This window comes from Lissotriton helveticus, chromosome 9 (genome assembly GCF_964261635.1).
Source record: "Lissotriton helveticus chromosome 9, aLisHel1.1, whole genome shotgun sequence".
Classification (NCBI taxonomy): domain Eukaryota; kingdom Metazoa; phylum Chordata; class Amphibia; order Caudata; family Salamandridae; genus Lissotriton; species Lissotriton helveticus.
Window position 1 is genome coordinate 547,730,687 of NC_136070.1, and position 12,418 is coordinate 547,743,104.

General features: G+C 46.5%; 1 protein-coding gene across 9 annotated transcripts in view; it reads left to right on the forward strand.

The window, feature by feature from the left end:
• The window catches only part of DPF2 (double PHD fingers 2), a 411,270-nt gene that overhangs the window by 66,019 nt on the left and 332,833 nt on the right, over positions 1-12,418 (forward strand). For all 9 annotated transcript variants that reach the window (XR_013601006.1, XM_078660438.1, XM_078660431.1 and 6 more), the window contains exon 3: positions 3,649-3,756. Coding sequence is in view for 8 of the 9 variants with exons in the window: in XM_078660438.1 (XP_078516564.1) it covers positions 3,649-3,756 (108 nt within the window). In the remaining variant the exon portion in view is untranslated. The remainder of the gene's footprint in view (positions 1-3,648; positions 3,757-12,418) is intronic.

Genomic DNA, 12,418 nt, shown 5'->3' on the forward strand with positions numbered 1-12,418 from the left:
TCGCCCTCACTCTATCTATCGCCCTCTATCTATCGTCCTCACTCTATCTATCGTCCTCACTCTATCTATAGTCCTCACTCTATCATCCTCACTCTATCATCCTCACTCCATCTATCGCCATCACTCTATCTATCTTTCTATCTATCTATCTATCGCCCTCACTCTATCTATCTGTCTATCTATCGCCCTCACTGTGTCTATCTATCGCCTTCACTCTATCTGTCTATCGCCCTCACTCTATATATCGCCCTCACTCTATCTATCTGTCGCCCTCACTCTATCTATCTATCGCCCTCCCTCTATCTATCTAACTATCTATCGCCCTCCCTCTATCTATCACCCTCCCTCTATCTATTGCCCTCCCTCTATCTATTGTCCTTCATCTATCTATCTATCTATCTATCTATCTATCTATCTATCGCACTCACTCTATCTATCAAACGCATAACCACAGCATCAAACAGGGGCACCACAAAATCACTAAGCGCTACCACAGCATCACTGAACGCCACTGCATTACTCTATCAATATCACTCCGCGCCACCACAGCATTAATCTGTGCAACCATTCAACAACAACTGGTTCAAATATGCTCTCAATGTTTCAAGCTTTATTACAAATGTCACAAAAAGATGTTAATATTTCACTTCTGTTCTTGGATTTTCGTCACAATAAAATACACTGAACATAATCTTCACAAAAGTTATTTACAAAAGTTTAAGCTATTAGACAGTATGCAAGGGACATCATGGTTCAGGTCAGGACATTACAGCGTGTGACATCATAGCCCATGACCTCGCTGGAAGTTATACCCCAAGAAGTTATTTTTTATTTATTTAATGCGGTTTTATACAGCGCAAACTTTACCCGAAGGTGTCAGAGCGCTTTACATAAGAACCAGTTTCAGTACATATAAGGATTTAGGATTACGTGTGTTACATAAAAGATACAAACAGAAACAAGCGCACGCATTTAAAAGAAGTATTTAAATGCGGGAGGGCGGGGAGCGGAGTGGGGGCTAGCCGAGCGGATCCCTTTAAAGTGAAGCTAACGGCCTCGAGGCCATGAAAGCAGGGATGTTAATTAGGGGGGAGGAGAAGTGAGGCAATGCAAGGCGGCTGGGGAGCAAATGACAAGCTCGTTGTATCAGGAAAGCTAAACCAGCAGGCGGATGCGCGTTCACGATCACATGCACTTGTGGAAATCCGCCGGCTGGTTTAGCTTTCCTGATGCAACACTAAAATTCTCCCCTGTCCACCATTCCTGCGGAATGGGATAGGCTCGACCTAAAAAAGGAGACACTATGTGGGAGCTCTTTTTCTTGTAAGGTACAGAGAACCTTTTGCAAGATTGGAGTGATGGTCAGGCAAGGTGAGGAAGGGGTAAATGAGGCAGAGGAGAGCCTGCTAGTCAGTTATCATTAGTTGCATCGGGGCCCAGGAGTGCGAGGAGCTCACAACATTTCAATTATGGAGAGCATGATTTTTGGGTCAGCTACTGTTTTTGTGTGATGTATTTGATGTTTTACTGGTCTCGCATTTAACGTGGACTGTGAGCTACAGCAAACGTACCACTGAAATGATCTCATAAGCCCTGCCCCCTGTGCTCAACCCCGCATCTCCCACTTTCTCAATCCTTGTCTTAAAGTTCTGGAGGATGGCACCATCTTAAGAACATCTTGTTTCGGGAGGCTGAAAGCAAAAAGGTGTGAAGATCTCAGGCCTTAACTAATCTAATGGAGAGAGTTGGAATGTGTGATGTAAATGTTAGAGGTAGTTCTTATATTCACCCTGTTTAGTATTATCACAACTGTAATTACTGAGTTAATTTCTATCATTCTGATACATATGATTTATGTATGAATAGTGCATAATAAATACCCTTTTATTGTAAAATACCTACAACTGTGAGTCAGCTGCTTCTAAGGGGCGAGGTGGGGATTCATTTCTAGATACAGTAGTCCCCCTGCAAATGCAATTTACACTAACCGGATTGGCTGATTCCTAACACTCCTTATCTTTATGAGCATCACTAGTTGTGATGAGGAGAGAGAGAGAGACTAATTTTCTCTGAAGAGAATACACTACCTATTATCCTCATGGGGCTTAGGACATCTACACGTGTGCCACCCTGAGAAGCGTGGTTCACAACAGTTTAGATCCAATTGTCTTTCCAGGTCCTTCTCAGCATATTTTGCAAGCTTGTGTGCCATTTTGTTTGTGTCTCACATCACTAGAAATCATGGATGATACTTTGCTTAGGGTGGTTGAAAGATTAGTATTGTCAGTCCTTTCAATATCTACCAAAGTGCTGGTCATGTATGTTTTTGAAGTGTCACTGACCCACCATTTTAAAGTCTACTGTTTTATTCCTTTCTGTTTTGGTTCCTGGTAAATAGTTTAACCTTTTCCTTGCGATATTTCCTAAAATCAGACTTTTTGTCCTCCTCTGGGGTTTGCACACTGATAACGTTTTTATTACAATTTTCAGACAGTAGGATTTTGGTAGAAAGTTCCATCTCTCTAATAATATTTTCATAGTTTAGTCTTTTATATCTAGACTCACTTTTCAGAATGAATTCATTCTTTACACCTGCTGCATATGACATATGGCATCAACTTTAAAGGAAGGGACATTGCACACAAAGTACTGGACTACTCTTCCTGCAGCATAAACTACACACCTCCAGTCAGACAAAGTTACCCAACAGTAGACGGGCCCCTCTGTTTCCTACACTTCAAACACTTTTACACAGCCTGAAGCTCCTTCCTAGCTCTGACGTCTAAGGTACGGAATTCAATACAAATAGGAATTATTAACAACCACCTCAAATTCGAAGTGCATTACAAACTTGTCTCATCTCCTATGTAATTGTATAATCTAAGACTCTCCTCAAAGGAAATTCAAAGATAGTATACAAGGCGGTCTATTTTAATACTTTTCTGCAACACTTCATCCTTATGCTCAACTACCATTTAGTCGGACCCGGTTTGGAGCATGGCTTCAAAACCTAAGCACCTCATACTCAAGCCTCCCAACAACCCATGATACCCAATGTGAATCTGAGCACTTCACAGTCTCCTGACGGGTATGAAGCACTGTTAAATTATAGAATACATTTACAAGAGTTACCAGTGTTTAAAAGGCTATTCAGGATTACACAGAGTTTCTAGTTTCAGTCATGTGTTTTCTATTTTATGAATAAAGAACTGTGATATGCAGGTGTTGTCTTTGATGAATGGGGGATTTGATCACGGGGACATCATTAAAACCCTATTTAATGGCACCAATGCACAGAGCGTTGGTGTTGTTTGCATGTATTTTTAAAATAACCGAATTTTGTTGACAAAATTATATGAGCATGAGAACTGTAAGTTGACCACAGAGATATTTTTGTTTACATGGGCACTTTGTATATGTACTATGGATCTTCTCACTGAAGGCATCCTCACCAGTTTTCTACATTTATACAACAATCTCTTCAATTAAAGAAATAGCAGGAGCATTTAAAGAAGACACATTCATTGTTCCTGCAAATTGACTCTGCTTGATGGATCCCTTGCTCTTTCTTGCTGTATTTTTGAAGTCCAAGGATATGTTCTGATTCATGTTAGATGCTGTCTTGACCACAAATTGTTTTTTTCTTAGGTTTGTCGGCTGGTCAGCTCTACTCTTATCCGTCCCGGCGGTGGAGGAAGAAACGACGGTCACATCCCCCTGAGGACCCCAGACTCTCTTTCCCTCCTATTAAACCAGGTATTGAAGAGATGTTGCAGAGTGTGTTAAGTGGCAGACTGTCTCACGCCACTTAATATAGTATAGGGTCTAGGTTTTACAATGTCCTAGTTAGTTTGCACTCTAATTGCATGCAGTGCTATACTTTTTTCGGGTTGCCGGTGGTCATGGAGGAATTGTGATGAGATGGGGAAGTGGGGAAACATTTTGTGAAACATTTGGTGGTTGGGGGTGGGTGTCCCCTGTGGTGTAGTTGTCTTGTTATACTGTAAACATGCTCTGCAGCTACTATTCCTCTTTCTTAATGTTGCAAAGGGACCCCTTTTTGGATGATCACCCTCAGTTTTTCACAGACTCCCCTGCTGATAATATTGAACTGCTATTCAGTGCCCAGTGTGTATGCTCTGACCCCTGAAATTGGCTTAACGCATTTTTAACTTTCCTATAAAGCTATAGTATATGGTGCAGAAATTTACCCATGGAACGGAAAGTTAAATTCACTACTGTGCTATCCTCTGTATCGGCAGTGAAAACATTGCTTCAGGCCTACCTGACGTAGCCTGTCAAAATCACCCCTTTAACAGGTAGGAAAACCTAGTTGCGAATATTAACAGTTTCCCCTAAGCACACCTTGCTGCCCAGAAGAAAAGGTTTGTAATATTTAAGAGTGGGACATGTGTGCCATTAGAAACTACTCCAGCCACTAGTCCCAAAACAACATTGTCACTGATCAGGATGTAATTGGCACTTAGGAAAAGTCATAGTACAGATTTTACAATGTAATCTATACCTTTTGACCTGTATCAGCTTCAGACGGCATTCACAAACGTACTTTTCTATTTAATAAAAATCTAATCTAATGTTAAAGCTGTTTTTAGGTTTCGCCTGTCGAAAGCTGCGCACCGCGCAGCTTTTCGGCGCAGGCGAAATCTTATGTTGACAGTATGTGGCTTGGTCACCGCCCCTCTGTTCCATTGGCTAGCTCCGTAAATGGAGGCTAGCCATTGGAACAGAGATCTGTCCGTCAAAGCCGGAGCAGATTCGTGGGCATTCCCGAGACTTTTAGGCTTTTGCCTACGTCATGCGGCTGTGGGCGGTGCTTTTTTTTTGGGGGGGGGAGGTTTGTTTTGGTCATTTCTCCTGGAAGGCACCGCACCGAGGGAAGTCTGCCTGGCATCGGCTAGCAGGTAAGCGGCATATTTTACTCGTGTTCCCGCCCCCCCTCCCGCTGTCCGTGAGCCCGCCCCCCCTCCCGCTGTCTGTGCCCGTCCCCCCTCTTCCGCTGTCTGTGTGCCCGTCCCCCCCTCCCGCTGTCCGTTAACCCATCCCCCCTCCCGCTGTCCGTGAGCCCGTCCCCCCTCCCGCTGTCCGTGAGCCCGTGTGTAAATGCATCGTAAATGCTTGTTTGCTTTTCCACTGGTTGTCTCTCTGAGCAGCTCAATGTGTAAACAGTACGAGGCTGTGCTGGCATCTGGTGTGCGACGATTCACAGCTCCTGGTTAGCACAGTGGAGCGGCTTGGACTGGGAATGCCTGATCAGCTCACCAGTACCAACATCAATGGAGTTCACACACAAGAAGGGGGCTCTTCGGTGGGTAGAATCTCATGGGGAGATGTTAGCATATGCCGATTTGCACATTGTATGCTTTCCCGCGTTCTTCATTTTGTTAAGTATTAACATTTACATTGGCAGTGGTGGTGTGGCCTGAAGAGAACGGCGGAGAACAGTGTGGCAGGGAGTAGGGTTCCCTGCTTTCCTGTGTTGACATGAACCATCTGTCTCACCAATCAGCGTTAGAGGGCTGATGCGAAACCGCCGGGCAAATGACTGCTTAACCACGGCCGTGAAGGAGACAGGCTAGAATTGCCATGGGGTATTTAAGCCCAGATGACCGTCTGCTCGGATTTCCATTTTCTGCCTTTAATTGGTCTCAATTGGGGCACGAACAGAGAATAAATAGCACGGTAGCTTGCTAAAAAGTAGAACATTTGTTTCCCATAATGCTAACTCTCTTATGGTCTCTGTTTGAAGTGTGTCTGTACATCAAACCATAGAAGAATAAAAATAACACAGCCGTGCTATACTTTAAGGCCAGAGTGCGATGCTGACTATCGGCTTAGGTAATGGTAGTTTACATAACTATTTTTTGCTTGCGGATTGAGGACAGCAGAGTTGTATAACCGTGCGTATGCCTTGTAGAGCCCCCCACTCTTTTGCTGAATGATAATACTTAAGATGTATGGGAAATTTTAGGAAGTATAGGTTGCTCCTAGGAGCACCAGCTTTCTGTTGAAGTGGCCGTATTTTTAGGTGTAAGAGACCACAGGGATCGAGGTGTTTGCTCAGAGTGGTAGAAAATGACAATTACGTAACAACATTGTCTGTGTAAGGATCTGCCTCCATCGTCTTGTTTCCCTCCAGTTCCCGCCTCTTCCGTGTTCCTCTTCTTCTCAAATACAGCAGGGCTCATAAGTGGGCCTCGATGTTATCCCTCAGGCTCTCTTGATCAGTGCGCTGTTCTGTAGACACCTGAAACAGCAGACTGATCTTGGGACATCAGATGACTCTGATGCAAAAAGGTGCTGCAATTTATGTGTTACGTCTGACTCAGCAGTTGTACGTACAAAAGTTATAGTAACTGTGATTGTGAGTGCAATGGGAGCAGGAGAAGTGCTTTCAAAATATATTGTTTTGCAATACGCAATTACACAGTACTTAATGCAAACCTTTTAGGTTTCGGTTTCCATTAGAAGAACGCACTCCAGAACTCAGCTGGTAACATCCTTGTGTTGCCTCATAAAAAGAATACATCTTTGTCACCATGAAGCCTCAAATGACTCCATCAGTTAAAAGAATACACTGGCTCCCAAGGAGCATTTAGATTTGATGATTAACAGTAGCACACATTTACATTTCTTTCAGGTAGTAGGCACCCTAGCGAGAAGGCTTGTTTCTTCTTTAGCTGCCTGTCCCTCCCTTGGCTTCAAAGTGTAGGAAATCCATTCCCTTTCAGACAGCAGTGTCTCAGGATCGGCATTAACCATCATAGGAGCCTCACTTCACTGCCTCTGTTCTCCCTTACACACCTGTCCTTCCGCTTCTAGGTCTCCCATACCTCGGTGGGTCCTCTGCACTCTTAGACCTGCGACAATGACACATGGCAGACATAACCTCAACTGGGGATCTTTTTTCTAAAATGGCACACTCAGTCATTTAAGGACCTGGCGAAACAGAGTGCCATATGCAGCAGGCCGTTTTTGTCATATCAGGCATTGACCCATGTGCTGCGCACAAGCTGGAACTTCGCTGCAGCAGAATCTGCCACAAGCAATGAGGCAATACCGCCACACAATGAGAAATGGCCACGCACTCATTAGCGGGCTCACTAAGGCCACAGGTGAAAACTCTCTGCCTTCCCACCCCAACCCAATCCTTACTGCAGTGCGATCTAGGTGGGAGGACGGACTAGCTGTACCAGTTGCAGAAGGGGACTGGGAACGGATAGTGTCCTACTCGGCTAAGGTGTCTAGAAATGCATGATTTAAGTAAATCCAGTTCGTTGTCCTTCTTGCATATCTCTCCCAAGCCACATTCAAAGAGCAGTTGCCCTGTACCCTCGTTGTCAGACGCAGTGCTAACTTCCTACACATGCTGGGGTCTGCCCATCCTTTTCACTGTACTGGTTGACCGTTACTACACAGCTGACCCAGGCTACTGGTATGGACGCCATGCACTGCTGGGAGCCTGCTCACTTGGGGTGTTGTAAGGCCATGGAGAGGGTAAGAGCATGCTACCTCGATTTTGGCTTACATGCTGTCTAAGTGCTTGATAACCCAAAGCTGGGGGTACCTGCCCTCCATTGTTATGCTGTAGAGAGATTTATCTGCTCTTATGTTGTCTCTTCTCGCTTACATGAACTTTTGGACTTGCATAGGTTAAGTAGCGTCATACAGTGCATGCGCCAGGGGAAAAGGCACAGAAAAAGGTCAATCTGTAGCAGTATGGGCTATGTAGCACTAGGATTTGAATTATGATCTCATGCAGCACTGTATGGGCGAGAAACTTGGAGCTACGCTTTCAAAACTGTGGTCAGCGACATTTCGTGTGAATGGCTTCTCAGCACCGCTGCCCACTCCTGTTGTCGGGCTGAATGCCTGCAGGTGCATATAGGTCCATCCATACTCGACGCCCCCCTCCTTTTGACATCTCTTCACCTTTTCCCCAGTGATTGCATCTTCTGTCTGTCGCTTTCGTTAGTGACAGTTCTGGTTGGAGAAGCACTACAGTGTTCTGTATTGAAGAGTGAATCTGATGTGTGTATTATCTTCTACTGGGCTGGGATCTTTATTCTATTGTTATTTGAGGTGGTACGTTGATGGCTGTACATGCAACCGTGAAGGTACAAGTTGTTTAGGTTACTTTTTTAGAGCTTCATTTTATTAATTGACATCACGGTTTTAACGTAACTTAAGGGTTACGAGCATATGTAGATAATCACTTTATTTTGTAGAGCTATTGCTTGATGCCACTCGTGGTTCCATTCTCTGCACTGATGCTTAGTTGGTAAGTTGTTAAGTTTTTGCCCATCCGTCTTTCCCCTTGTCTTTAAGTGTCTTTCCCCTACAGTAACTAAGGCTGGCACATAATCGGTGGTTGCCACACTTGATGTGTACCGCTATTGGGTCCATACTGCCGGGTTGTCACAACGTGAGATCAAGTTGAAGCGCTTGAATTATCTATCTGGGGTATTGTTTTCTGAAAATGTAATACATTTCTAATTTTTATCGCTATTAAAAGCTTACGTCTAGAATGCAATGTTTGTGTCTTGATGTATTAGCAGTGTTAGGTTGGCACTATTTAACTGCCTCACCTTTCTGCGTTTCCAATGTGTGGGTGTTGGTCGTCCTTAAGGTGCTCTTTGAATAGCCTGCCTCTCACTAAAACATCGTTTAACGTAGCAGGTTCACTACTACCCTGAATTACACTCTGTATGATCGCTGTTCTTTCTCGGGGCTTCCATTGGCTGGGCCTTCACTGTCATCACTTCCTGCACTGAAGGATTGTGGTTTTTAGGTTTCGCCTGGCGTTCGCCACACACACCACACCACACACAGCTCACCACACACAGCTCACTACCATACATGCCAACATTTCAGAAGAGCAAAGTGTGTGTGTGTGGCTCTGGGTTGGGTGTGTGTGTGGCTGTGTGTGTGTGTGTGTGTGTGTGTGTGTGTGTGTGGCTCTGGGTGTGTGTGTGTGGCTCTGGGTGTGTGTGTGTGGCTCTGGGTGTGTGTGTGTGTGTGGCTCTGGGTGTGTGTGTGTGGTAGTAATTGCTGTCTGCTGAGCTCGTCCGTAGGGTACAATAGGTCTCACATTTGCAAGAGATTAAGCTAATGGCAATGTAAATGACAATGCCATTTATTTATCTGTTTTCAAAACCAACACATAAATACAACATTTGTCATTTACAATGCCAATAGCGTGAAGTGTGGCTCACTGGTTAGAGGAGGCAGACCCGGACGCTGAGATCAGACCTGGGACCAGGGTTCAATTCCCGACGCGGCAGTGTCTTGAGCCCAAAATGTCCACGGACTCTGTAATTCTCGCTTCGGTGCCTACTCGAATCACAGGTTCACACTCTGCAACTCTGGGCAATAGCTTGCTTAATCTCCACTACGGCCTCCCGCGGTGGGATGCCTGGCTTTCACCTTGGGGATACCCAGTAGGGGCTATCTCACAGGGAAAAATCAGGACGGGTTCCCAATGCAAATCGCTTTGAGACCTGGCGGTGATATTGCGCTATATAAAAACCCATCCATCCATCCTCTAACTTTTCCAAAGGCGAAACCATTGCATTGTAAATGCTTGTTTAATTAAATATATAGAAAATGTAACTTTTACAAAGTTACCTTTACCTTTCCTGTAGGTGCTAGAGGTTAATATGTATTAACTTACCAGAAACCTGGTGCGGGGAAATGCCAGCACCAAACACAAGCACCAAACACAAGCTACGGCCTGTCTCATGGCTGGTGCACATACGAGGAGGAGATTAGACCGGACAGGGCTCCAATCCGACCGGTTGGAAATGCTGTGAGTCGCCCCCCCATCCCTGGTGGCCTGAGGCTAGAGGAGAGCGGAGACCTGAAGTGCTCCTGAGATGCCGTAGGAGAGCTCCGGTAGTGGACCTGACGTGAGAGCAGTGGAGGGCCGTGGTGTGACTTGGACAGAAGGGCTCGAAGCCCAGAGGGCCTTTCGGCTTGCGACTGGGAGAGGAGCTGGGGGTGCAGTGCACAGATCACCTTTGGAGGGCTCTGCCTTTTTGCCCCCGTTGCTGTGTAAGGGGGACAGAGGCCTCCGGATTTGATGCTCGTATGAATGAGTGACGCAGGCAAGAGGCGCGTTCGCCTGAGCTTGCTGCCGTCGATCTGTCTTATTGCAGATAGCAACAGAGGAACCAGGGATTACGTGGGCCCATGCAAAGTGAAGTGGAGGCCAAGAGTGAAGGGGGGCCCCCCTTAGTCTGCTGCAGGGCACAGGGGCCCACTCTTCGTGCACACCGAGGGGATTGTGGGCCCACAAACTGAGAGGAAGAGGGGACTACCTTTTGCCCTTCTCCGCGTATTTTTGTGTCTTGTGCCTTGGAGACTGCCGGTGAAATGGCGCTATATCGGAGTGCACAGGAATATGCCATCTGCCCATGAAGAACTCTAACCCTTCGGCATCTGTATTGGGGCCTGTTAATAGTGAGCACAGAGAGAGACATGTGGTATTTGAGGCCAAGAGGCACACCAGGGTTGCTGTGACATGGTGACAGGAAACAGCAGCCCGGTACACCTGAGTTTTGTGGCCACCGCCTAGAGACAGTCCTGGCAATAAGCACATGGCAATGGACTATGAATGTGGACTGGGCCCATGGCAACATAACCCAGGCAGTGAACGTTTCTGCAGTGGTGCCCTGGAGAGTGCAGTGGTGGGGTGTCTCCTACAAGATGGTAGCCACCATGTGCGGAGCCAAGAGCACTGTGTGACCTGGAGGAGTTCCCACACTCGTGTATACACTGCCTGCGCACTTAAGGGCAGATTTTCTTCCTCTTCCCCTACTGGCAAATGGGCCTACACTACTAGCTACGTGAACTGTTTGCACTTGCGCACTTGAACCCTACAGGAGGCTCTATAGTTAACTTCTATGTTGGATTGTCTTCTGGGGGCAGGCAGTGGAGGGGTACACAAGCCCTTCGTTTAGGTGGCTAATTACAGATTGGTGTTAAAGGTCAGCCCACTCCCCTCTCCTTGGGCTGCAGCTTTTGGAACGGAGTCCCTAAAACCATATATCGACCTGTAGTGGGCACAGGCGCTCATACTGTAGGGACAATACAGCCTGGTAGCAGACCTGAGGTCCTGGGCGGCAGAACACGGGCAGAGGGGTGGGTGATGCCTAAGTTCGAATCTGCAAGCCCACTGCAGAATATTTAAAGCCAGACAGACAAAAGGCATCCAGCAAATGAAAAGGGATCAGTTTAATGCCCAATGGGTGCGAGGGGAGGAGCACCTGCAATGGAGGGTGTGATCCCTTAGAACGCTGCAGAGCCATCGGGGGCTCAGATCCTGGTGGCCATTGAAGATTCGGGCCGTGCTAAAATTGAAGCTATGGCTCTTGACTTAAACCTGCTCTGCACTGGCCATCGCAAAGTGGCAGAAAGATCTGTGGAAAGTTATTCCTAGAGGAATGGATTGCGATCGCGCTCCCAGACGCAAACTTGTTGAAATTCTTTGTGGCAGAGAGAGCACACAGATCCTTGGCATCTCCGCCACAGCCGGGAGCTCCCTCCAGGACTGTTATTACAAAATGCCTCAACTTCAGGGACCGGGGCGAAGTACTCCAGATGGTCAGAAAAATAGGAGATCCGAAGTTTGAAACCACGTCATATGCATCTTTCTGGACTAAACCAGGGTTTTTCTGTTACAGTGACAATCTTTAGCGACGTGAAGCGAAATGGGACTAAAGTACATGCTGCTATACCCCGCCAAGTTCAAAGTGATCTTAGGCGGCCACTTGTACTACTTTGATCACCTGAAGAGGTGTGGGATGTGCTGGAGATCAGCGGTAGTGGTCGAATCTGCCGTCGAGACAGCACTGAGATGTTCCACGGCGGGGACTGGTGGGGTATTCACCCCTCCAAAGGAGAAGTAGACGCAGACATCTACCACGATCTGTAATAAGAGGGGTGGTGCAATCAGATAGAGCGTTGGACTTCAAGACACAGCACCAAGAACACGAAGATGCCAGAGCTTTGGTCGAGACTGTCACCTCAGCTGTGTCCTCTGGTACGCAGCCATATCAGATAGAAGATCCTGACCGACAGTAGGAGATACTGCCGGGGTCTGAGAGGTGTAGGGGAGACAATATCTGCGGTTTGCTTGAGGGTGCCCCAATAACACTTGTCGAAAAGAAACAGAGACTTAACTTGAGTGGGAGCCGAACAAGATTCTGAGTAATGAAAAAGACTTCTGCTTTCCTATACTTGACCTGGATTGCTGTGGTTCTTGGGCTGTTTGGCCTCTTCTGAGGTCTAGCTGACAGAGATGACATGGGGGGTATCATTCAACGGGCCAGTAGTCACACATTAGTCATTCCCGACTCACCCTACCCCCCGCTCCCCTTTGATTCTTATTGTGTTTCTT